The sequence below is a fragment of the Pistacia vera genome, unplaced genomic scaffold (assembly GCF_008641045.1).
Source record: "Pistacia vera cultivar Batoury unplaced genomic scaffold, PisVer_v2 Contig174, whole genome shotgun sequence".
NCBI classification, from domain to species: domain Eukaryota; kingdom Viridiplantae; phylum Streptophyta; class Magnoliopsida; order Sapindales; family Anacardiaceae; genus Pistacia; species Pistacia vera.
In genome coordinates this window covers 1,147,464-1,173,721 of record NW_022195833.1, presented here as the reverse complement: position 1 = coordinate 1,173,721, position 26,258 = coordinate 1,147,464, and the positions used below count along the sequence as shown (strand labels likewise).

The following is a 26,258-nucleotide window of genomic DNA, read 5'->3' as shown; positions in this document are numbered from 1 at the left end:
ACCAATCTGGGTGATGTAGATGTAGTAGTGTCATTTTTGGCAAATGGAAAAATGTCTTCATGAAACACAATATCTCTAGAGATCAAAAACTTGTTTTCAACTAGATCATATAGCTTGTAACCTTTCTGAAGCATAGGATATCCCATAAATATATAGCGGGTGCCCTGGATACCAAATTTGTCATTGGAGCCAATGGTGGCAGTATAACAAAGGGAGCCAAATACTCGGAGGTGGTCAAGAGCTGGTGGCTTCTTGAATAGTATCTCATAAGGAGTCTTACCATGAAGAACTTTAGTTGGCATGCGATTGATCATGTATGTGGCTGTGATCACACAATCTCTCCAAAAGGAAATGGGTATGTGGGCTCGGTGTTTGAGAGCATAGGCTACTTCAAGCAGAAGGTGATGTTTTCTTTCGACAACCCCATTTTGTTGTGGTGTATATGTGCAAGAGCATTCATGCAGAATGCCAATAGATAAAAATGGAGATGAACAATTATAATTAAAGAAATCCCTAGCATTGTCGGTTTTAACTTTTTGGACAAAAGTATGAAATTCGGTGGTGACCATGGACAAATTTTTTTTAATGTGAGTAAGTGTTTGGGTTTTGGATTGCATGAGGAATGTCCATGTGCCCCTGAGAAAAGTCATCGACAATGGTGAGGAAAAATCTGAATCCATCATGATTTGGGGTATGGTAGCTAGGGACACCAACTATCAAGATGGATTAAAGCAAAAGGTTGGGTTGTAGTGAAAGTGCTATGCGGAAAGGTAATGTGGGCTTGTTTAGCTAATGGACATATAAGACACTAAGGTTAAGAGATAGTTGCACTGTGACCTAATCTTTGATGAAGAATAAAAGAATTTTTATTAATTATCGTATTACAATTGGAAATTTCATTTGGATTACAAGGAGGAAAAGTTTTAGTAGACTTAGTAGGTGCCCAGTAGTATAGACCTCTATTGACTTTACCCAAGCCTATCAGTTTTCCAGTTGAAGGGTCCTGAAATTTACATGTGCAAGGACAAAACTCTACAGTGCAACTATTATCTTCACATATTTTGGATACTGAGATGAGGTTAAAATGAAATACAGGAATACATAGCACATTTTTAAGTGATAAAGTGGTAGATAATTGGATGGTCCCTATATGAGTAGTTGGGGTGATATTCCCGTTCAGCATACGAAAGGAAGCGGAAGAGGTAGTGGAAATAGTGGTAAAAAAAATTTGGGGGACAAATTATGTAATCTTTAGCCCTTGAATCAATAATCCACATATCAGTTGTGAGTAAATTAAAACAGTAAGAGGTACCTGCGTAAGATGTGGTGGGAGTAGTTGGGACATTGTTCAACAATTGGAGCAATTTGTTATATTGTTTTGGATTGATAGTGGGTGTTGACTGATTTTCAAGAGAATCAACTTGGAAAGAAGAAGAATTGCCATTTCTATCATTGTTGTTGGAATCGAGACGACCATGTAATCTCCAACAATGGTCCTGATCATGATTTCTTCTTTTATAAGAATCACAATACAATTGGTTTTTATGGGATCTTGAATTTCCTGACCCGTTTGACCCATTTCCAAATCCATTTGATTTGTTTGACCAAGAAGTTAACTTGTTTGACCCATGGCGTGACGTGGCACGATTGGATCCATGAGATGTGTTTAAAAACGTGATGAGTTTTTGAACGTCAGATCGCGAGATTGAATTTGAGCTCTTCATCTCGCATATATAAGAGAAAGCTTTTCACTTTCATTTTGCCATAGCTGTTGTTGATCACCATTCTCTCTCAACTCTACCAGCGCCATTGAATCTAGTGGTGTTCTGTTAGATTCAACTGGTATTGGCTTCCATCTTGCACCACCAGTTGAAAACTCCAATGGAGAGAGGGTGGTGGAGACATGGCCAGTACCTATGTCCTAAAAGAAAGAAAACCATCATATAATCCGAGCGAAAAATGCGACAATCGATCTCGATCTCGCATTTTGTAGTACTGATTAAGTGTTTTCAGTGGCCCCTCAAGAGTTTCTTCAACAGTGTCTAACTCGTTCCAAACGATAGCGAGTCGATTGAAAAAAGTGGTGACTGAGTTATTCCCTTGTTTGAGTTCAATGAGGCATTACAGAGAGTGAAGGTTTTGGCGAGATCTAACTTCCATTTATCTCCTTGATGTTAACCCAGACCTCGGTGGCCAATTTTGTCGGTGGGAGCCCAATCGCGACCTCTGACAAAAGAAAATTGCTGATCCATGATCAGACCAGCATATTGCAGTGATTCCAGTGATGTTGAAGATGAGGTTGTGGCGGTGTTTGAAAAGCCCCATCAAGAAATGAATCTTTGTCTTTCGTGATGAGGGCTCGCCGGAAATTGCAAGACCAAGAGGCATAGTTGTCTGATCCGGTTGGGGTTTGTTTGATGAGGACTAATTCATGTCTATCGAAGATTGGTGAGAAAAGAACATCACCTGGTTTAGGGCAATTGTTCTCGGCAGTTGGAACAATTAGAAATGGACATGGGTAGGGATTTGGATCTGAACCCGATGTAGGAAAGGAATCCAGGTTGTAATCTAGTATTCCAAGAGAGGCTGGGTCAAGCGTTGAATGGGCTGCATGGGCTTCAATTGTATGGGTTGTAGCAGGCATAGATTGAGTGTTTGGGCTGGAGTTGTGTGGATTTTCTATGGTGATTGGGATGTTTATATTAATTGGGTCATTTGGGTTTTTTGTAGTTGTATTTGGGTTGATTTCCATGCTGGAGGGTAGTGGATTTTTTTTTTTTAAATATTGTTTGCAGGAAGAAAGAGAAAGAAGCTAAGTTGATAGGCAAGTAGAAGCTTTTAGCTAAGCTCTAATACCATGTAAGGAATTGAGATAGATACAAAGAGAAGGATAAAGAGTAGCAGTTCAAGATAATGACACTACCAGAGTATGCCCAAGAGAAAAGAAAAGATAAGAATCTTGTATATTCAGTATATTGTAAGGCTGTACAATTGGCTAATTTATACAATTTTGTAAATGTAAAGAAGGAAAATAATAAATACAAAAATCCTTGTAATTGTTCAATCAATCACATGAATTAAGTTGATTGATTGAAACTTTAATCACTCATTAATCTCAGCCAGCAAGATCAAGGGAAATCAGTAATAAAGGCATTCCATATTTCATCAATTTGGATTGGATGAAGAAAGATGTTCTTATTTGATATTTGCATTTGTTCATTTGGATTAAAATTTCAAAATTTAATTAAAATACACTTGGTGTAAAACATTTTATGTTTGATGTATGTAAAACATTTTATGTTTGATTAAAATTTGAGGAAGTTTGGAAGAAATATTGCAATCTTTGTTTGGAAGAAATATTGCAAGTTTAATTAACATTTTATGTTTAATTAAAATTAGAGGAAGTTTGAAAGACTAATTTTATGTTTTATTAAAAGGTTATGTTGGAAATTTCAGTTTACAGTTGGGTACACAGTAACCGAACTAAAATTTCGGGTACTTACATATTCTAGTATTTCATAAATTGGTTTACTATTGTTAAGCTACCCAAATATTCGGTTTGGGTAGAGAAATGACACATTCGGGTCGGGTACCTGGTTTTACCCACCCCTAGTTATTTTTACCCATTTAAATATTTATTTGTTGTTATGAATCTAGCTTCGTTTGTTTCATTATTTTCACCCTATCCTATCCTAACGTATTATCGTATCCAATCATATCAAAATATATATTTGTTTTAATATTCATAATTCAATTCAAAATCCAATCATATTTTATTCAACTCAAAACATTTAACAATTACTTTTCTCAATATCCTATCCTAACGTATTATCGTATCCAATCATATCAAAATAAATATTTGTTTTAATATTCATAATTCAATTCAAAATCCAATCATATTTTATTCAACTCAAAACATTTAACGATTACTTTTCTTAATAAAAGTTTATAAATTAACATTAACAAAAACACCCATATCCACCCAATTATAGCTGGCAGCCAACCACTACCTAGTAGTGGTGGCTAGTTGCTGGCAATAGTTGCGTGGGTGAGTGAGAGTGTTTTTATCAATTTATAAACTTTTATTGTAGAGGGTGTTTAGTTTAAATTAACAATTCTAAGGGGCTAAAAATAATCTAGGGTGCGTTTGACACATTATTTCTACCCATATTCTCAATCTTATTCCCCAAATATTGTTTGGCACAGTATTTGAGAAATAGTAGTATATTTTTTTATTACTTTTAGACCCCTTAAGTTTATTAATTTCATTAAATACCCCCAGAAAAAAGTTTAAAAATTAACAAAAATACCCCTACCCACCCATACTTGCCAGTTTCCGATAACCACCATCAGTGGTAGCCGGAATCTGTCATAATGGCCTACACCATGACTGGAACTGGTCGGTAATTCATCGATCTGACCATCAGCAACAGTCATGTTGGACTTTTACGGTTGTCGACGGCCAGATCTGGTCGTAGATTTGGCATTTTCCGACCATATCTGTGGTGGATCTGGCCGGAAAATGCCATATCAACGCCCTACCCACCAAATCTGACTGGTCTATGTCGTAACGTAATTTTTCGGTCGGATTCTAGCGGTGGTGGCCAGAATCTAGCACTGCAGGTGGTCGGGGTGTTTTTGTCATTTTACAAAAAATTTATATATTGGGATGTTTAGTTAATTAGCAAACTTATGGGGTTTTTTAGAAATTTTTAAATTTTACCTCGTAATACTCCCCTATTAAAATACCCAATATTATTCTCAAAATTCTATTTAAAATAATAAAACAAACGGACCCAAAGTTTACGTTTTAAATATGAGGTGGTAAAAATATTTATAACTAATAGGAAATTGAAGTTATAAGGGAATAATTCAATATATAAATAAATTTGCGATGATAAAAATTATTTAAAAATGAGATTTCTTGAGTTTATTAATGAAGTGGCATTACATCCGCCCTCCAGTTATAAAAATCAATTAAAAAAGATTGCATCAATTGTCCACAACCGTTCGTAAAGTCAGCCAAACCATTCCCTCCACTACCACCACCAAATCTAAACCGAGAACAAAAGCATTGTCCACTGTAGCCCCTTTTATTCTAACCATTACCATTATGTTTTTACTGGTGAAGGTGGTGGAAACTCATTTGGTGATTGTGAAGGTGGTGCTCTTGATGATGATGAGGAGGAGGAGGAGGAGGATTATACTCCACTCCATTGATGCATTCTGAAGTTTTTGCCATCTCATGAGGCCATACTCTAGACGGGTTTCTTGTTAGCTCCAGCAATGAATCCCTCAGATGATCAGCTTGAACCATCTCGTTATCCATTTTCTGCCATCAAGAAGTTCATAATAATTAGAACAATTAAAATAAAAAGAGTAGTTTTAATTTTGCTATCTAAAAACGTGTTCATAATTTTACCTTCACTTTGAAAACATTTGAAACAAGTCCCCTAAAACGGGTTATATTCGCATTTGTCACTTCCAGACCCAATGAATTCAAAGCTTCCATCAATTTTACAAATCCAGCAGGCTTGTATTCGCAAAACACTTTAACAAAGAACTCGTTACCATCTAATGGAGCCACTTCAACTTGCACCTTCAAATGTACTTTTGTTCTATACATTAAAATTAACATATTGAAAGTCTAATTTAAAAGAGGAAGAAGATATTATATTTAGATTTTATAGTACGTTACCTCCATTTGTTGTGTCTTGTCATTAGTGATTTCTAGGTCTTGATTCTGAACTTTAGGAAGAGTACTGCTATTACCTGAAGCAGTTGCACCCAAATGAAACCCACCACTTTGACTGAAAATTTCTGGCTTCACGATGTTCTGGTTAACATTCATGCTTGTATTATTGTTCTTGGCGCTCCCTTCATCATCTGAATTCTCCTCCAGTTCATCTTGAAGCTCTTTTATTTCCTTTAGCAAATCCTTTATAAAGTCTATTGCGTCACCAAGGATTGAAGCTTTATCCATCTGAAAACATCAAACATCAAACGTCAAATCATTCTATAATACTGATATAATTTATTGTTAGAAGATAAAAGATCAAATTAAAAGGAAGAATGGTTTACTTTTGAAATTTTCGGAACCAAAGCTCGAAGAGCATAAAGCCTGTCATTAAGTTTCTTCCTTCTTTTCCTCTCAGCTACAAGGTTTTTAGCTTGAGGTCCCTTCCCAGTTCTCCTCCGATACTTGGCATCATCCTCATCATCAATCTGGTCACTGCAATCCGAGATTGAATCTGACCGTCCATTTTCATGCACATTATTAACTGGTGATGAGAAATTAGCATCCATGTTGCTTGTAGTAACCATTGCAGCTTCCTGCCCCATTGATATGCTGCATTGCGTTGTGATAAAATCAATCACATGTGGATCTTCAGGTACCTGAAAATATCATGCATCGGCGGTAGCACATACAACTGTCTAGTTAGGTTTCTCAAATTAATCTTATATGTTAGACAAAAAGAATAAGTAGAGAGGTCAGTGTATACTTCTTTAGTTGCTAACAGCTCAACCAATCCTCCCACCACTGGTATCAAGACCCTAGTCCAAACTGTTTCCTGAAAATTATCGCAAGGAAAGTAATGTTAGATCAATTTTTAAAGCGGGGAAATGTGCAACGGATGCACATAAATTATGTGTTATATCAATAAGTATGAATGTTTTTAATAGGATATTAATATTTTCAAAATTAAAGGAAATTTATATACCTTCATAAGATCTCCATGTGAGCTACTAGAGAAGTTTATCCAACTTGGATGGTTTGAAATCAAGGTCTGTGCATGATTAATCCTGAATAATTATGAGATCAAATAGCTAGTTATATAATTGAATATATATATATATAATTAAGAACAGTTGATGAATAAATATAAAAATATTTACCCGGAGTCTAGGGGAATAGAAGAAGGAAGCTGAGAAAGAAGTTCACAAGATTCAGTTCTTGGATGCTGAATTATAACATCCCTACAAGGAAGAACCGGAGAAACTGGAAAATGAAGCTCTTCTCCGCCATTAATGTTGGTCATCTCAATTCCAGCACAACAACAATCTATCCACTCAATAAATCTAAGTGAAAAGATATTAATATTAATAACGTAATGCATAAATATAAATATAAATTAATATGCTGATTATAAACCATTTCATCAGGAAACTAATTAAATTCATAGCTTCTAAAATCGAAACAAAATATATTTTATGCAATCTGAAGGGAATTAGGTAATCAGAGCAACAATTAAAACAAAGTCTAGGTTATTTTCAAGGACCCAAAAAAAAAAAAAAAAAAAAAAAAAAAAAAAAAAAAAAAAAAAAAAAGAGGCAGGTTGCACATGCACATCATTTCATTAAATTTAAAATTTAACATTTGAATCACTGACCTTGTAGAGACAAAACATTATCAACGTTTGAATCATGTTAATTAGTCGTAAGGCAACAAGAGGTAGGAGTTTGAATTCTAAAAGAGCTCTTATATCCCACATTGATTTGAAAAAAAAAAAAAAATCAACTAGCCTTTGATCATCGTTGAGCTTCCAAAAACAGCGTAATTCCCCCCTTCCAATCCTACCAGCTGCCTCAATGATTCCATTAGATTTTGGATTACGAATTAAGCAAATGGTGTTTATATAAATGTAGGTAAGGTTGAGTACTGCTTGCATGAGAAAGAAGAGAGAAGGTTGAGTTTAACCTTGAGAAAGAAGAGTTTATATATAATTACGAGGAGCAAAATGCATGACTTAACTACCTTTTAAAGTTAATCACCATTGAAAGATTTTTGATGAATTTAATTAATAATTGTTATAAGGACTTTAATTTTTTGGATTACCGGTTTTAGGAGAAGTAAAAAGTATTATGTTTTATTTATTTATTTTTTTCTAACTATTCTCATTATTTTGATTTCTTGGGATTTTTTTTTTTTTTTTTTTTTTTTTTTTTTTTTGTGAGGAAAAATACAAAGCAAGTTTGTCGTCAATCTTTTAATTTATATTTGTAATAATTATAACTTTTTTTTTTTTTTTGAAAATTCTGTTTTGAAATGTTTTTATCAAACATTTTTTTTGTTATTTAAATTAAATTATTTTTTAAGCACAACAAATCAAATTATACCTTAATTTGCGATATCTAACATATTTTGCCTTGGAACATCTAACCATTTTAATTAAAAGCAATATAAGTCCTACAAATCACACAAAATCTATTGTGATATATTAGATTAAAGAACTCATAATTTTTTTTTATCCATATATTTCTATTATCTCTCAAAATAAAAACTTCATTTCAAATCAAAATTTTTAGTACAAATTACAAATTGAAATCAACCATTGACATATTTTAGACAATTATTCAAGATGAACAAAATAAGTGATAATTTAAGGGTTTTATCAGTTGTGGGGTAATAAATTTTGTATTTTGTATTTTTTTTTATTTATTTGTATTTCATAAACATGGTGAACAATTTTTTATTTTGATTTTGCTATGAACAAGTACATCTTTAGATATATGTGAAACAAGTTTTCATTTTTCTCATTTTCCAATCATTTTAATATTTAAAATATATATTATATATATATATATTAATATATATATAATATAATATATATAATTAATATATATAATACATAAAAGATAACAAACATAGTATTCATTCATCGATTTATTAAATGTTTTCTTTTAATTGTTAGAAATATTTATTTGTTGGATTTTCTGGGTTTAAGAATAAGATGAACCAATTGGGTTATGAAAGCCTTTAAATACCACATTTACGATTTGATATATAATTGTCATATTTAATATCAACTGATGAAGCCATTTATTTCTTCAAAACTCCTACTTGACCGTTGGAATACATGGAAGTCACTCAACAAGTTGAAATTAATCCATCTCACTTTCATCTCCATGACTATATCATTCACAAGGGATGATATGTCTACCTTAGCATATTGCATGAGAAAGGAGAGTTGCAGTTGATATTCTCAAGACCATAGGCCTTCCTATATCTTCCAAAACGCAGGCGATTTGAGGAGTTAGGGGGGCAGGGTATATTGATGACGGATATGTTAATGGTGATCTCTCTGTCACTCGAGCGCTGGGAGACTGGAACTTGAAACTCCCACTTGGGTCTGCCTCACCTCTCATTGCTGACCCAGATGTTCAACAAGTTGTGTTAACTGAGGACGATGAATTCCTAATCATTGGGTGTGATGGTATCTGGGATGTGATGTCAGTCATATGCAGTTAGCCTTGTCATGATGACCCAAAGCAGTGTGCTCAAGAACTAGTGATGGAAGCGACACGCCTACATTCATTCTGATAATCTCACTGTGATTGTTATCTGCTTTAATTCCCCTCCTCGTGCTGAGTCATGTCCTCCTCAGCGGCGTAGGTTCAGGTGCTCAAGTTTATCTGAGGAGGCGCGAAGTAGACTTAAGAGCCTGTTAGAAGGCAATTGATCGAGTATACCAACTATTTCATACACTATTTACCGATAAAAGTTGAGAAGTGATTGTTATCTGTTTAAAGGCTGTTTCAGATGGTTCATTTTAAAAAAAAAAAAAAAAAAGCAGCCCGCAATTTTGCAGATGTAGAAGAGAGAACGCTAGGCTTGTGGAATTTTTCTTATATCAATGAATTTGGGTCTCTGCAATAACCCACCCATATTTGTTTCCTTACACGATCGCAAATATGCTTTAATGAAAGTCTATATGAACTATTCTTATCTTGATATTGTAACAACGTACTCTTCTGTTTGCATGTTTAGTTTAGTGAACTAGTCAAATGCAAGAGTGTCATTAGTAGCCAATTATCTCAATTGATTGTAGGGTTGGCAATTCCTGGAACGGGATCGGGCTTTGCAGGCTTTTACCTTCCCTGTCCCTACTAAGGGGTGTATACGAGCCGAACCGATTATCTAGCTACTTGAGCTAGACTCGGCTCGGCTGCTATAGTACCTGTCTGAGTTTTTTTTTGTCTTCCTATGACCCTATCCCTAATAGGGGCGTTGAGTATCTAGCTACTTGAGCAAGGCAATTCCAAATTTAATGATCACATTTCAAGGAGATAGTTATAACAATTTGGTACTTTATATTTCTATTTTTTTTTAAAAGAAAAAAATAAATTGGAACCTTAGCAGGAAAGGCCTTCTATGTACCACCAATTCTAGGCAAACACACACAAAGAAAGGATGATGGTAAGTTATTTTATTTAAAACAAAACAAAAATCTTAGGGTATGTTTGGTTTATTATTTTGGATAGAATTTTGAGAATAATATTGGATAGTTGAATAGGGGAGTATTACGAGGTAAAATTTAAAAATTTCTAAAAAAAAAAAACCATAGGTTTGCTAATTTAACTAAATACCCCAATATATAAAAATTTTATAAAATGACAAAAACACCCCCATCACTCGCAGTGCTAGATTCCAGCCACCACCGCCGAAATCTGGCCGAAAAATTGCGTTACGACACAGACCGATCGAATTTGTGTCGTAGCGCGTCGATATGGCATTTTTCCGCCCGATCCACCATGAATCTAGCCGGAAAAGGCCAGATCTACAGCTAGATGTGCTCATCGACGGCCGTAAAAGTCCATCTTTGGTAGTGGTGTAGGCCGTTGTGACAGATTCCGACTACCACCGACGATGATTGCTGGAATCTGGCAAGTATTGGTGGGTGGGGGTGTTTTTGTTAATTTTTAAACTTTTTTCTGGGGGTATTTAAAGAATTAATAAACTTAAGGGGTCTAAATAGTTAAAAATATGCTAATATTTCTCAAATAATGTGCCAAACAATATTTGGGGAATAAGATTGAGAATATGGGTAGAAATATTGAACCAAACGCCCCCTAAATATTTTGAAAAAACATTTTCCCAAAATGTATAAAAAACATTAAAAGGCGTCCTACCATATTTTCCAAAAATCTTATTCAAAATTTTAAAAATATTGAGATTTAAATCATTTTAATGCATAAAATATATATATATATATATATTTTTTTTAAATAAATCAAAACTTTTTAATTTTAGTTTTAAATGTACACATGAATACACGCGTCAAGTTTAACCAAGAAGGCAAGAATAACTGAGTCTGTGACTGTATGTTTACCAGTCGAACATTTTCATTTTGCCTCTAAGGTCGAAACTTTTTTTTCTCTCAGATTATTCAAAATTCTCTTGTGATTTTGCGATGGAAGTCTCTTCGTTTTCTGCCTACCCAACAACTTATCTGTGTTCTTCTTCAACAGGTTTCCGTCATAACTTATTCAATCAGTTTTAATTTCAATACACTTTGGAAAGTTGAATCAATCTTTAATGATGTGTAGATGTTATTCGCTTATTTTCATAATTACTTGTATTCTGTATTGCTCTGCTTTAGTAAAATTGTTTGTTAATGCAGAGTTATTTCTGCGAAAAAGGGTTAAACTTCCTTTATGGAATCATTTTTCTGTGCCCATTTCATGGAGCAAAAGAACTGCACAACCTCTGTCAAGTAAAACCGGACGTGTGGTTCATAATAGAAACTCTTTCAAGGTTGGATTTCATTGACACTGTTGAAAATTTGAAATTTTTATATCCTTGTCTCATTTTTATTTTGATTAAATTTGTGCCTTCTTTTCAGGTTTTGTGCAGTCAAGAGAGAGAAATTCCTATTTTAGAGGCCAGGTATGGTATGCAAAGCATCTTTCAACTGAATTTCGAGTGATTGTGCAAGTTATGAGCATCGTATTGGTTGCTGCAATGTAGGCCAAAGTTGGTAGTGAGACATGATCTTGGAGATTATAAAGTCGCCTGGGTGTTTTTTCTAAATAGTGGAGATATTGGTAGATTAAGAATTGGAAAATCTTGAAATGGCAAGCCCTTACTGCTCTGGCTTTCATGTTTTAATCCACAGAAAGAGAATTGGTTAACTTGAAATCAACCTAGAGCTATGACCTTTACATTTGAACTAATTTCATACTATTCGGAAGAAAGATATGTCATAGTTAAAGATTCTCAGTAATTTAGATTTAAGTTAGCTGACAATGAAAAATTCAGAACCTCCAAGCTCTCACTTTTTGGGGCATATTTGCTAGAATTAACAGATTTGCTTTTTTCTTTTTTTGGTGAACGGGGGTGTCTAGGCCAACTTTCGCGCACTTAAACTAATCTCCTGGGGTCCTGAAGTTGACGACCGGGTAAATCTCCAATGGCCACCCCTACTAGCAGTCGAGGTGGATTGAACTCAAGATCTCTTGAGTAATACACCCAAAAGTCTTAGTTGACCGCTTAGTCACCTAGTGGTGGTTAACAGATTTGCTTTCCTTGCGACAAGATATTGTTTTCATTTTTTTGTTTTCGGGTGATCCTGTTGCGTATAGTATTGAAGCAGCTTGTACTTTGTCCAAATGCTGATCAGACTATGTGTTATTCAGGTTCTGAATTGGGAGAACCATTTTCTTATAGATATATTTTGATGGTTAAGTGAGTTTCCACATGGCTAATTGTTCTGTGTCCCGGTAAGAAGCAGAAATAATGAGGACACATTCTATCATGTGGAGAGGAAATTATGGGCAATAAATGATCACTCAATTATTTTTTCCATGTGTGAATGGTTTACTCAAACTTTTGGTTTTTTAATTAGACTTCATTTGTTAGGAAAACTGAGTCTTAAGTATTTATGCTTCCCATCATTTTGCAATTTTGTATATGCCATTGCTATAGGGAGCGGTATTTGCTAAAATATGTAAAAGGCCTCTTTTTGGTTGATTTTACATCAACTAATTGGTTCTAGTTATCAACTGTTTATAGGCATGCACATATACTAGTATTTTTGTCAGTATCATCATATGGTGTTTAATTGTTTGTAGTTTGGCCCTTGTGTATTGTTTCATAACCTATGTATTTTTTATTTTTTATTTTAAATAAATGTCACTCTTTTTTCCTTTAAGGTGTATGGATGAGATATATGATGCTTTAGCTGAACGTCTTATTCCCACATCAGCAATTGCATCAAATCCGAATGCCAAGTAAGTTATCTTCTACTAGCAAGAAAATTCTATGAAGAAAGCTGTTTTGTCCTGACTACAACTTGATTCTCTCTCACTCTCTCTGACTCCTGATATAGTAATTCATTCATACATCTCTATATTTCTGTTTTTTATTCTACCGCTGGAAATCTGTTTTCATAAATAAACTTTAGCCTGAGCCACTTAGAACAATGCTATGCGAAGTTGAATTTTGCATCTATTCCAGGTACAAGACTTACTTATATTATCCAGTAAATCGTCTCACTCTGATTTATGTTAAAGAGGATTGGACAATCTGATTGGTGCGCTATCAAGTTAAAGGAAATTGCTTTTTATCCTATACGTGTAGAGCTAGAGTGCTCAATTGATCTTCTGAGCATGTTTGAAAAATTTATATATCAAATGGTTCTAGTATTTTATCTGAGTGTGGTCCCCAATTGTCCCCCTCCGTGTTGACATTTAGACTGCTGATGCAGGGACTGTACAAGAATAATATAGAATCTTGTTACACATTGTTCTGTTTATTTGAGATTTCCATGAAGAGTGTTTCTCAAACTCTTGATTTTTAATTGCCTGGTTTTTACCTATCACTTGGCAAATGAAGTTGTGTAGCTGAATAACCTTTCAGGTATATTGTGGGTTTGGCTGGCCCTCCTGGTGCTGGAAAGAGCACTCTAGCATCTGAAGTAGTGCGACGTATAAACAAGATATGGCCTCAAAAAGCTTCTTCATTTGATTCTCAGGTTAAGCCTGCTGATGTTGCTATAGTTATTCCTATGGATGGATTCCATCTATATCGTTCTCAGCTGGATGCAATGGAGGTAAGGCTTCCTCTATGTTTTCTTTATTTAAATCTTCATCACCTTACAACATTTGATTCTAACTAATGTCCCTGAATTTTAGAATCCAAAGGAGGCTCATGCAAGAAGAGGAGGTGAGGTTTCTATATTTGCAATATACTAATTTAAAGCGTTATGAATACTAATAGTTTTGATGCTTCCCTTCATGAATCAGCTCCGTGGACTTTTGATCCATTGCTACTGCTTAATTGTCTGAAGAATTTAAAGAATCAGGTTAGTATTGATCAGGATTGTACACTTAGCAATGATTGAGTGCTTTGAATGTGTTTAGAGAATCCAAACGTATGAATGAATTTCTTTGATGTGGCTAGAAAATACAATAATTTTAGCCATGTGACTGAATTTTGATAATTTAAGTTTCTCAGGGATCAGTTTATGCGCCATCATTTGACCATGGTGTTGGAGATCCAGTTGAAGATAATATTTTTGTGAGCCTCCAGTAAGTAATTAGTCATCAACTAATAACTTTGCTTGAAATTATTTTGGTTATAAACACTTTTTTTAAGTTGATGGGATACTGGTGGTGACTGTTGATTCTTCATAGATGTTTTTGGAGCACATACACTGGTTTCAGTGTGTAGCATGAGGTCCTCGTCTGATGCAGAAACCTTCTTGGAATTGAATGATTATAATTCTATTGCGTGGAATAGTAAATTGATGTTCAACAAGCCAAAGAAAGATCTGTAACCTTTCTACGATCAGCTTATTTGTGTCACTTATTGAGATAACAGTATTCTGGAAACTGGAGTTTGTTCTGATAAGGGCAAATGCTATCTATCTTGACAAGTTTGATCTTAAAACATTTTGACATATTAAGTGATACTGCTAAGAGAAGTAAATGGAAACCAATGGTAAAAAAATTGAACATATCCGGAGAATGTGAAATTTGGGCAAAGGTTTAATTTCATGGTTATCTCTGTGATCAGTTGACGGTGAATTAATGCAATTCTTTTTCTTCCTTTTTGCAGGCATAAAGTGATTATAGTAGAAGGAAATTATCTGTTTCTAGAAGAAGGAGATTGGAAGGATATATCATCTATGTTTGATGAGAAATGGTAAGGATTTATTTGTTCCCATGCCATTGCTGTCTTATTTTACCAATATTCAGGTCAGAAAATTCGAAGATGTGATTGTTTGTTAACTTACGCAGTTGTAGAAGGTCATATAGTTCTTTAACATAGTGTATGCATAGCCAAAACCAACCTTGCAGTGGATATTACATTTATCTGGTACAACTGGCTCATAATGTGAAAATGCTTTGAAGGTACTCCTTCAAGGAAATTTGTTCGCCTCCTGTTTTATTTTAAAATGTTATGGCTAAGTTTCAATAATTTTTTTCATTGTTAATACAAGGGAATTATTCACAGAATTTCAAGCTTATTCCCCTTGTGAAGAGCTTAATCCTTTCATTTTCTGAGCACTGTTTTAGAGATTCAAAAGGTATCAGTTCCTACCTAGAAACATCTAAGACTTGCACAGATAAGTAGGATCTTATGATATTTTTAGTGTTGGACATATTAATATGTGCTCCACTTTTCCATTAGCTTTTTTCTGCGAAATAAAATCAGATGTCAAGAAACAATGAATTGCCTTTTCACTTTTGGAAACTTGAATACTGAGTTTTCTGGGGAAACAGCTGAGTAATCTGTGTTGGTGTTTCTTATTCATTCAAGGTTCATTGATGTTGATCTTGACATGGCTATGCAACGGGTTATAAAGAGACATATTTCAACAGGTATGGCGCTCCCTTTTTTTTTTTTTTTTCTTTTTCCATCCTCTCTAAAACGAGAAATAAATAGAAGTGAGTGTTAAAAAATTTTACCTTCCCATTACAGGGAAGCCCCCGGATGTTGCTAAATGGCGTGTAAGCTTTTAATATGTTGCAAGTTGGTTATTAACTCTTGTGCTAGTTAAATATATCTAATACTTGATTCATTTTGCAGATAGAGTATAATGATCGACCCAATGCGGAGCTTATTATGAAGTCAAAGAAAAATGCAGATTTGGTAATCAAGTCTATTGAATTATAATGAATTCACCAGTTGCACTAGAGGAGAAAGAGGTCAGATGAATCTGTTTGGCATAAAGTTTCTGCAGAACTGAGGCAAATGATAAAGAGATGAATGCCGGCTTCTTCTTTTCTCAATTTTACCATCCATATTGAATTCAACAATTTGAGGATTGACACATTTCATGGTTCATCTTTGCAACAGAAGATGGGTTCATGTTTTTGTACATTTACAATATGCACTGTTAGTAAGACTTGACCCCTCCAATGTGTAAAATATATATAGTATCAATAATAGTAGACATATTGTTGTTAGGGTAAGAATTAGAAGTTAGAACATGAAGAAAGAATATATAAAATAAGAATAAGAATGTACAATGTGAATCCATATATATAAACCATTTATTCCTATTGATAAGTAATATAGAACCTTCCTTTAGAAAGATGTAAGGTTTGATGATTTCCTTGATTAAGAAACTTAATTTTAAGATTAACCCATATATATATATATATAAGAGAGAGAGAGAGAGAGATAAATAATAATATTGCAATATAGTGTCTAATGAAGAGAACCAGCCAGTTGAGTGAGTTAAGAATTGAATGGGGATGTGATTAATTGAGTGATGAAGTGGTTTGATAGAGACTTTAAAGTGTATTATACAAAGGGTTCAGAGTTCGAGTCCCTTTTTGGATGTTAATATTGATAACCATTAGAACTCTTATTCAATTAGTAGTTTCAGGGTTTCGGAGGACTATTTGTGATGCGCGTAAATTGGTCTGAACACCCTCAATTATTATAAAAAAAAAATAATAATTGTATCCTCATCCATTACACAAAATACTTTTCTCTTTAAGAAGAGACTGAGAAAAAGGACAAAACGACAGCACTTTAACCACGAAAACAACATAAACCTGGGATTCTAAAGTGGGTGTTAGCAAAGTGAGAGACAAGTAGAAGACAGTAAGTTAATGAATATAAATGCTTAAATAGTTAACTCTCTCTTTCTTGCCACTTATACTTACATTATAAATTCCTTCTCTCTCCATATATATCATTTGTTGGTAATCAAGACATTCGGATCATTAATTGATTTGTTTCACGTTAATCTTCTCTGTAAATTAAGCAACATTATTGGATCTTTCTCCCAAAATTCTTCTTTCTTTACATCTTTAAATATTGCAAAATTTTCCATTATCGGAAAATGCATCAGTTTCAGCAATGCCAGATCCAAGATATGTGTGTACAATTATGTGTTATAAAAATTGATTTCTGTAAACCCCATGGGTCTAGTTGACCGCTTCAGTCACTCAGTGGTGGTTAACAGATTTGCTTTCCTTGCGCCAAGAAATTGTTTTCATTTTTTTTTGTTTTCGGTGATCCTGTTGCTATAGTATTGAAGCAGCTTGTACTTTGTCCAATGCTGATCAGACTATGTGTTATTCAGGTTCTGAATTGGGAGAACCATTTTCTTATAGATATATTTTGATGGTTGTGAGTTTCCACATGGCTATTGTTCTGTGTCCCGGTAAGAAGCAAAATAATAGACACATTCTACATGTGAGAGAAATTATGAATAAATGATCACTCAATTATTTTTTCCATGGTGAATGGTTTACTCAAACTTTGGTTTTTTAATTAGACTTCATTTGTTAGGAAAACTGAGTCTTAAGTATTTATGCTTCCCATCATTTTGCAATTTTGTATATGCCATTGCTTAGGGAGCGGTATTTGCTAAAATATGTAAAGGCCTCTTTTTGGTTGATTTTACATCAACTAATTGGTTCTAGTTATCAACTGTTTATAGGCATGCACATATACTGTATTTTTGTCAGTATCATCATATGGTGTTTAATTTTTTGTAGTTTGGCCCTTGTGTATTGTTTCATAACCTATGTATTTTTTATTTTTTATTTTAAATAAATGTCACTCTTTTTCCTTTAAGGTTTATGGATGAGATATATGATGCTTTAGCTGAACGTCTTATTCCCACACAGCAATTGCATCAAATCCGAATGCCAATAAGTTATCTTCTACTAGCAAGAAAATTCTATAAAGAAAGCTGTTTTGTCCTGACTACAACTTTTTCTCTCACTCTCTCTGACTCCTGATATAGAATTCATTCATACATCTCTATATTTCTGTTTTTATTCTACCGCTGGAAATCTGTTTTCATAAATAAACTTTAGCCTAGCCACTTAGAACAATGCTATGCGAAGTTGAATTTTGCATCTATTCCAGGTACAAGACTTACTTATATATCCAGTAAATCGTCTCACTCTGATTATGTAAGAGGATTGGACAATCGATTGGTGCGCTATCAAGTTAAGGAAATTCTTTTTATCCTATAGTAGAGAGCTAGAGTGCTCAATTGATCTTCTGAGCATGTTTGAAAAATTTATATATCAAATGTTCTAGTATTTTATCTGAGTGTGGTCCCCAATTGTCCCCCTCCGTGTTGACATTTAGACTGCTGATGCAGGGACTGTACAAGAATAATATAGAATCTTGTTACATTGTTCTGTTTATTTGAGATTTCCATGAAGAGTGTTTCTCAAACTCTTGATTTTTATTGCCTGGTTTTTACCTATCACTTGGCAAGAAGTTGTGTAGCTGAATAACCTTTCAGGTATATTGTGGTTTGGCTGCGCCCTCCTGGTGCTGGAAAACACTCTAGCATCTGAAGTAGTGCGACGTATAACAAGATATGGCCTCAAAAAGCTTCTTCTTTGATTCTCAGGTTAAGCCTCCTGATGTTGCTATAGTTATTCCTATGGATTCCTCTATATCGTTCTCAGCTGGATGCATGGAGGTAAGGCTTCCTCTATGTTTTCTTTATTTAAATCTTCATCACCTTACAACATTTGATTCTAACTAATGTCCCTGATTTTAGAATCCAAAGAGGCTCATGCAGAAGAGAGGTGAGGTTTCTATATTTGCAATATACTAATTTAAAGCGTTATGAATACTAATAGTTTTGATGCTTCCCTTCATGATCAGCTCCTGGACTTTTGATCCATTGCTACTCTGCTTAATTGTCTGAGAATTTAAAGAATCAGGTTAGTATTGATCGGATTGTACACTTAGCAATGATTGAGTGCTTTGAATGTGTTTAGAGAATCCAAACGTATGAATGAATTTCTTTGATGTGGCTAGAAAATACAATAATTTTAGCCATGTGACTGATTTTGATAATTTAGTTTCTCAGGGTCATTTTTGCGCCATCATTTGACCATGGTGTTGGAGATCCATTGAAGATAATATTTTGTTGAGCCTCCAGTAAGTAATTATCATCAACTAATAACTTTGCTTGAAATTATTTTGTTTAAACACTTTTTTAAGTGATGGGATACTGGTGGTGACTGTTGATTCTTCATAGATTTTTTTTGGAGCACATACATGGTTTCAGTGTGTAGCATGAGGTCCTCGTCTGATGCAGAAACCTTCTTGGAATTGAATATTATATTCTATTGCGTTGGAATAGTAAATTGATGTTCAACAAGCCAAAGAAAGATCTGTAACCTTTCAAGATCAGCTTATTTGTGTCCTTATTGAGATAACAGTATTCTGGAAAGGAGTTTGTTCTGATAAGGGCAAATGCTATCTATCTTGACAAGTTTTGAAAAAAAAAAAAAAAAAAAAGCAGCCCGCAATTTTGCAGATGTAGAATAGAGAACGCTAGGCTCGTGGAATTTTTCTTATTTCAATGAATTTGGGTCTCTGCAATAACCCACCCATTTTTGTTTCCTTACACGATCGCAAATATGCTTTAATGAAAGTCTATATGAACTATACTTATCTTGATATTGTAACAACATACTCTTCTGTTTGCATGTGTAATTTAGTGAACCAGTCAAATGCAAAAGTGTCATTGGTAACCAATTATCTCAATTGATTGTAGGGTTGGCAATTCCTGGAACGGGATCGGGCTTTGCAGGTTTTTACCTTCCCTGTCCCTAATAGGGGTGTATATGAGCTGAGCCGATTATCTAGCTACTCGAGCTCAGCTCGGCTCGGCTGCTATAGTACCTGTCCGAGTTTTTTTTTTATCTTCCTATCCCTAATAGGGGTGTTGAGTATCTAGCTACTTCAGCAAGGCAATTCCAAATATAACGATCACATTTCAAGGAGATAGTTATAACAATCTGTTACTTTATTATTTCTAATTTTTTTAAGAAGAAAAAAATAAATTGGAACCTTAGCAGGAAAGGCCTTCTATGTACCACCAATTCTAGGCAAACACACACAAAGAAAGGATGATGGTAAGGTATTTTATTTAAAACAAAACAAAAATCTTAGGGTGTATTTGGTTTATTATTTTGGATAGGATTTTGGGAATAATATTGGATAGTTAAATAGGGGAGTATTACAAGGTAAAATTTAAAATTTTTTAAAAAAACCTCCCGGTTTGCTAATTTAACTAAATACCCCAATATATAAAAATTTTATAAAATGACAAAAATACCCCTAGCACCTGTAGTGCCAGATTCCAGCCACCACCGCCGGAATCTGGCTAGAAAATTGCGTTACGACACAAATCAATCGGATCTGTGTCGTAACAAGTCGATATGGCCTTTTTCGACGCGATCCACCACGGATCTGGCCGGAAAAGGCCAGATCTACAACTAGATGTGGCCATCAACGACCTAAATCTACCGTAGATCTGGCCAGAAAAGGCCAGATCAGTGAATTACCAACCAGTTCTGGTAGTGGTGTAGGTCGTTGTGACAGATTCTGGCTACCACCGACGATGGTTGCTAGAATCTAGCGAATATGGGTAGATGGGGGTGTTTTTGCTAATTTTTAAACTTTTATTTATGGATATTTAATGAAATTAATAAACTTATGGGGTCTAAAAATAATTAAAAAAATATGCTAATATTTCTTAAATAATGTGCTAAACAATATTTGGGAAATAGGATTGAGAATATGACTAGAAATATTGAACCAAATCGCACCCTAAATATTTTGAAAAAACATTTTCCAAAAATGTATAAAAAACATTAAAAAGGAGTCCTACCATATTTTCAATCATATTAATGCATAAAATATATGTTTTTTTTTTAAATAAATCAAAACTTTTTAATTTTAGTTTTAAATGTACACATGAATACACGTGTCAAGTTTAACCAAGAAGGCAAGAGTAACCGAGTCTGTGACTGTATGTTTACCAGTCGAACATTTTCATTTTGCCTCTAAGATCGAAACTTTTTTTTTTTCTCAGATTATTCAAAATTCTCTTGTGATTTTTCGATGGAAGTCTCTTCGTTTTCTGCCTACCCAACAACTTATCTGTGTTCTTCTTCAACAGGTTTCCGTCATAACTTATTCAATCAGTTTCAATTTCAGTACACTTTGGAAAATTGAATCAATCTTTAATGATGTGTAGATGTTATTCGCTTATTTTCATAATTACTTGTATTTTGTATTGCTCTGTTTTAGTAAAATTGTTTGTTAATGCAGAGTTATTTCTGCGAAAAAGGGTTAAACTTCCTTTATGGAATCATTTTTCTGTGCCCATTTCATGGAGCAAAAGAACTGCACAACCTCTGTTAAGTAAAACCGGACGTGTGGTTCATAACAGAAACTCTCTCAAGGTTGGATTTCATTGACACTGTTGAAAATTTGAAATTTTTATCTCCTTGTCTCATTTTTATTTTGATTAAATTTGTGCCTTCTTTTCAGGTTTTGTGCAGTCAAGAGAGAGAAATTCCTATTTTAGAGGCCAGGTATGGTATGCAAAGCATCTTTCAACTGAATTTCGAGTGATTGTGCAAGTTATGAGCATCGTATTGGTTGCTGCAATGTAGGCCAAAGTTGGTAGTGAGACATGATCTTGGAGATTATAAAGTCACCTGGGTGTTTTTTTCTAAATAGTGGAGATATTGGTAGATTAAGAATTGGAAAATCTTGAAATGGCAAGCCCTTACTGCTCTGGCTTTCATGTTTTAATCCACAGAAAGAGAATTGGTTAACTTGAAATCAACCTAGAGCTATGACCTTTACATTTGAACTAATTTCATACTATTCGGAAGAAAGATATGTCCAGGTAAATCTCCAGTAGCCACCCCTATTAGCAGTCGAGATGGATCGAACTCAAGACCTCTTGAGTAATACACCCAAGAGTCTTAGTTGACCGCTCAGTCACTCAGTGGTGGTTAACAGATTTGCTTTCCTTGCGACAAGATATTGTTTTCATTTTTTTTGTTTTCGGGTGATCCTGTTGCATATAGTATTGAAGCAGCTTGTACTTTGTCCAAATGCTGATCAGACTATGTGTTATTCAGGTTCTGAATTGGGAGAACCATTTTCTTATAGATATATTTTGATGGTTAAGTGAGTTTCCACATGGCTAATTGTTCTGTGTCCTGGTAAGAAGCAGAAATAATCAGGACACATTCTATCATGTGGAGAGGAAATTATGGGCAATAAATGATCACTCAATTATTTTTTCCATGTGTGAATGGTTTACTCAAACTTTTGGTTTTTTAATTAGACTTCATTTGTTAGGAAAACTGAGTCTTAAGTATTTATGCTTCCCATCATTTTGCAAGTTTGTATATGCCATTGCTGTAGGGAGCGGTATTTGCTAAAATATGTAAAAGACCTCTTTTTGGTTGATTTTACATCAACTAATTGGTTCTAGTTATCAACTGTTTATAGGCATGCACATATACTAGTATTTTTGTCAGTATCATCATATGGTGTTTAATTTTTTGTAGTTTGGCCCTTGTGTATTGTTTCATAACCTATGTAGTTTTTACTTTTTATTTTAAATAAATGTCACTCTTTTTTCCTTTAAGGTGTATGGATGAGATATATGATGCTTTAGCTGAACGTCTTATTCCCACATCAGCAATTGCATCAAATCCGAATGCCAAGTAAGTTATCTTCTACTAGCAAGAAAATTCTATGAAGAAAGCTGTTTTGTCCTGACTACAACTTGATTCTCTCTCACTCTCTCTGACTCCTGATATAGTAATTCATTCATACATCTCTATATTTCTGTTTTTTATTCTACCGCTGGAAATCTGTTTTCATAAATAAACTTTAGCCTGAGCCACTTAGAACAATGCTATGCGAAGTTGAATTTTGCATCTATTCCAGGTACAAGACTTACTTATATTATCCAGTAAATCGTCTCACTCTGATTTATGTTAAAGAGGATTGGACAATCCGATTGGTGCGCTATCAAGTTAAAGGAAATTACTTTTTATCCTATATGTGTAGAGCTAGAGTGCTCAATTGATCTTCTGAGCATGTTTGAAAAATTTATATATCAAATGGTTCTAGTATTTTATCTGAGTGTGGTCCCCAATTGTCCCCCTCCGTGTTGACATTTAGACTGCTGATGCAGGGACTGTACAAGAATAATATAGAATCTTGTTACACATTGTTCTGTTTATTTGAGATTTCCATGAAGAGTGTTTCTCAAACTCTTGATTTTTAATTGCCTGGTTTTTACCTATCACTTGGCAAATGAAGTTGTGTAGCTGAATAACCTTTCAGGTATATTGTGGGTTTGGCTGGCCCTCCTGGTGCTGGAAAGAGCACTCTAGCATCTGAAGTAGTGCGACGTATAAACAAGATATGGCCTCAAAAAGCTTCTTCATTTGATTCTCAGGTTAAGCCTGCTGATGTTGCTATAGTTATTCCTATGGATGGATTCCATCTATATCGTTCTCAGCTGGATGCAATGGAGGTAAGGCTTCCTCTATGTTTTCTTTATTTAAATCTTCATCACCTTACAACATTTGATTCTAACTAATGTCCCTGAATTTTAGAATCCAAAGGAGGCTCATGCAAGAAGAGGAGGTGAGGTTTCTATATTTGCAATATACTAATTTAAAGCGTTATGAATACTAATAGTTTTGATGCTTCCCTTCATGAATCAGCTCCGTGGACTTTTGATCCATTGCTACTGCTTAATTGTCTGAAGAATTTAAAGAATCAGGTTAGTATTGATCAGGATTGTACACTTAGCAATGATTGAGTGCTTTGAATGTGTTTAGAGAATCCAAACGTATGAATGAATTTCTTTGATGTGGCTAGAAAATACAATAATTTTAGCCATGTGACTGAATTTTGATAATTTAAGTTTCTCAGGGATCAGTTTATGCGCCATCATTTGACCATGGTGTTGGAGATCCAGTTGAAGATAATATTTTTGTGAGCCTCCAGTAAGTAATTAGTCATCAACTAATAACTTTGCTTGAAATTATTTTGGTTATAAACACTTTTTTTAAGTTGATGGGATACTGGTGGTGACTGTTGATTCTTCATAGATGTTTTTGGAGCACATACACTGGTTTCAGTGTGTAGCATGAGGTCCTCGTCTGATGCAGAAACCTTCTTGGAATTGAATGATTATAATTCTATTGCGTGGAATAGTAAATTGATGTTCAACAAGCCAAAGAAAGATCTGTAACCTTTCTACGATCAGCTTATTTGTGTCACTTATTGAGATAACAGTATTCTGGAAACTGGAGTTTGTTCTGATAAGGGCAAATGCTATCTATCTTGACAAGTTTGATCTTAAAACATTTTGACATATTAAGTGATACTGCTAAGAGAAGTAAATGGAAACCAATGGTAAAAAAATTGAACATATCCGGAGAATGTGAAATTTGGGCAAAGGTTTAATTTCATGGTTATCTCTGTGATCAGTTGACGGTGAATTAATGCAATTCTTTTTCTTCCTTTTTGCAGGCATAAAGTGATTATAGTAGAAGGAAATTATCTGTTTCTAGAAGAAGGAGATTGGAAGGATATATCATCTATGTTTGATGAGAAATGGTAAGGATTTATTTGTTCCCATGCCATTGCTGTCTTATTTTACCAATATTCAGGTCAGAAAATTCGAAGATGTGATTGTTTGTTAACTTACGCAGTTGTAGAAGGTCATATAGTTCTTTAACATAGTGTATGCATAGCCAAAACCAACCTTGCAGTGGATATTACATTTATCTGGTACAACTGGCTCATAATGTGAAAATGCTTTGAAGGTACTCCTTCAAGGAAATTTGTTCGCCTCCTGTTTTATTTTAAAATGTTATGGCTAAGTTTCAATAATTTTTTTCATTGTTAATACAAGGGAATTATTCACAGAATTTCAAGCTTATTCCCCTTGTGAAGAGCTTAATCCTTTCATTTTCTGAGCACTGTTTTAGAGATTCAAAAGGTATCAGTTCCTACCTAGAAACATCTAAGACTTGCACAGATAAGTAGGATCTTATGATATTTTTAGTGTTGGACATATTAATATGTGCTCCACTTTTCCATTAGCTTTTTTCTGCGAAATAAAATCAGATGTCAAGAAACAATGAATTGCCTTTTCACTTTTGGAAACTTGAATACTGAGTTTTCTGGGGAAACAGCTGAGTAATCTGTGTTGGTGTTTCTTATTCATTCAAGGTTCATTGATGTTGATCTTGACATGGCTATGCAACGGGTTATAAAGAGACATATTTCAACAGGTATGGCGCTCCCTTTTTTTTTTTTTTTTCTTTTTCCATCCTCTCTAAAACGAGAAATAAATAGAAGTGAGTGTTAAAAAATTTTACCTTCCCATTACAGGGAAGCCCCCGGATGTTGCTAAATGGCGTGTAAGCTTTTAATATGTTGCAAGTTGGTTATTAACTCTTGTGCTAGTTAAATATATCTAATACTTGATTCATTTTGCAGATAGAGTATAATGATCGACCCAATGCGGAGCTTATTATGAAGTCAAAGAAAAATGCAGATTTGGTAATCAAGTCTATTGAATTATAATGAATTCACCAGTTGCACTAGAGGAGAAAGAGGTCAGATGAATCTGTTTGGCATAAAGTTTCTGCAGAACTGAGGCAAATGATAAAGAGATGAATGCCGGCTTCTTCTTTTCTCAATTTTACCATCCATATTGAATTCAACAATTTGAGGATTGACACATTTCATGGTTCATCTTTGCAACAGAAGATGGGTTCATGTTTTTGTACATTTACAATATGCACTGTTAGTAAGACTTGACCCCTCCAATGTGTAAAATATATATAGTATCAATAATAGTAGACATATTGTTGTTAGGGTAAGAATTAGAAGTTAGAACATGAAGAAAGAATATATAAAATAAGAATAAGAATGTACAATGTGAATCCATATATATAAACCATTTATTCCTATTGATAAGTAATATAGAACCTTCCTTTAGAAAGATGTAAGGTTTGATGATTTCCTTGATTAAGAAACTTAATTTTAAGATTAACCCATATATATATATATATAAGAGAGAGAGAGAGAGAGATAAATAATAATATTGCAATATAGTGTCTAATGAAGAGAATCAGCCAGTTGAGTGAGTTAAGAATTGAATGGGGATGTGATTAATTGAGTGATGAAGTGG

At 34.2% G+C, this 26,258-nt stretch overlaps 3 protein-coding genes across 7 annotated transcripts; 2 read left to right on the top strand and 1 right to left on the bottom strand.

The window, feature by feature from the left end:
• Positions 1-5,119: 5,119 nt before the first annotated feature.
• LOC116126017 (transcription factor ABORTED MICROSPORES-like) lies at positions 5,120-7,603 on the bottom strand. The gene is given in 9 exon segments (XM_031411713.1): positions 5,120-5,332; positions 5,423-5,599; positions 5,699-5,983; positions 6,082-6,396; positions 6,504-6,572; positions 6,723-6,804; positions 6,898-7,080; positions 7,525-7,549; positions 7,552-7,603. Coding segments are annotated over 9 exon segments (1,398 nt in total). The 5' UTR covers positions 7,601-7,603.
• Positions 7,604-11,084: 3,481 nt separating this feature from the next.
• LOC116126053 (putative uridine kinase C227.14) lies at positions 11,085-16,282 on the top strand. Of its 3 annotated transcripts, XM_031411753.1 has the most exons (12): positions 11,085-11,250; positions 11,403-11,536; positions 11,625-11,668; positions 12,934-13,011; positions 13,640-13,832; positions 13,915-13,945; positions 14,026-14,084; positions 14,237-14,310; positions 14,840-14,926; positions 15,545-15,606; positions 15,707-15,735; positions 15,815-16,282. In XM_031411753.1, exons 1-12 carry the CDS (start codon positions 11,193-11,195, stop codon positions 15,899-15,901), a joined length of 936 nt encoding a protein of 311 aa, XP_031267613.1. In that variant the 5' UTR covers positions 11,085-11,192; the 3' UTR covers positions 15,902-16,282. The 3 variants fall into 3 exon arrangements, with proteins under 3 accessions (XP_031267613.1, XP_031267614.1, XP_031267615.1); XM_031411754.1 differs by lacking the exon at positions 15,707-15,735; XM_031411755.1 differs by lacking the exons at positions 15,545-15,606; positions 15,707-15,735; positions 15,815-16,282 and adding an exon at positions 15,022-15,537.
• Positions 16,283-21,062: 4,780 nt separating this feature from the next.
• Positions 21,063-26,029, top strand: LOC116126054 (putative uridine kinase C227.14). 3 transcript variants are annotated; one of them, XM_031411756.1, is made up of 12 exons: positions 21,063-21,188; positions 21,341-21,474; positions 21,563-21,606; positions 22,681-22,758; positions 23,387-23,579; positions 23,662-23,692; positions 23,773-23,831; positions 23,984-24,057; positions 24,587-24,673; positions 25,292-25,353; positions 25,454-25,482; positions 25,562-26,029. In XM_031411756.1, the coding sequence occupies exons 1-12, from the start codon at positions 21,131-21,133 to the stop codon at positions 25,646-25,648; spliced, it is 936 nt and encodes a 311-aa protein (XP_031267616.1). In that variant the 5' UTR covers positions 21,063-21,130; the 3' UTR covers positions 25,649-26,029. The 3 variants fall into 3 exon arrangements, with proteins under 3 accessions (XP_031267616.1, XP_031267617.1, XP_031267618.1); XM_031411757.1 differs by lacking the exon at positions 25,454-25,482; XM_031411758.1 differs by lacking the exons at positions 25,292-25,353; positions 25,454-25,482; positions 25,562-26,029 and adding an exon at positions 24,769-25,284.
• The last annotated feature ends 229 nt before the right edge of the window (positions 26,030-26,258 follow it).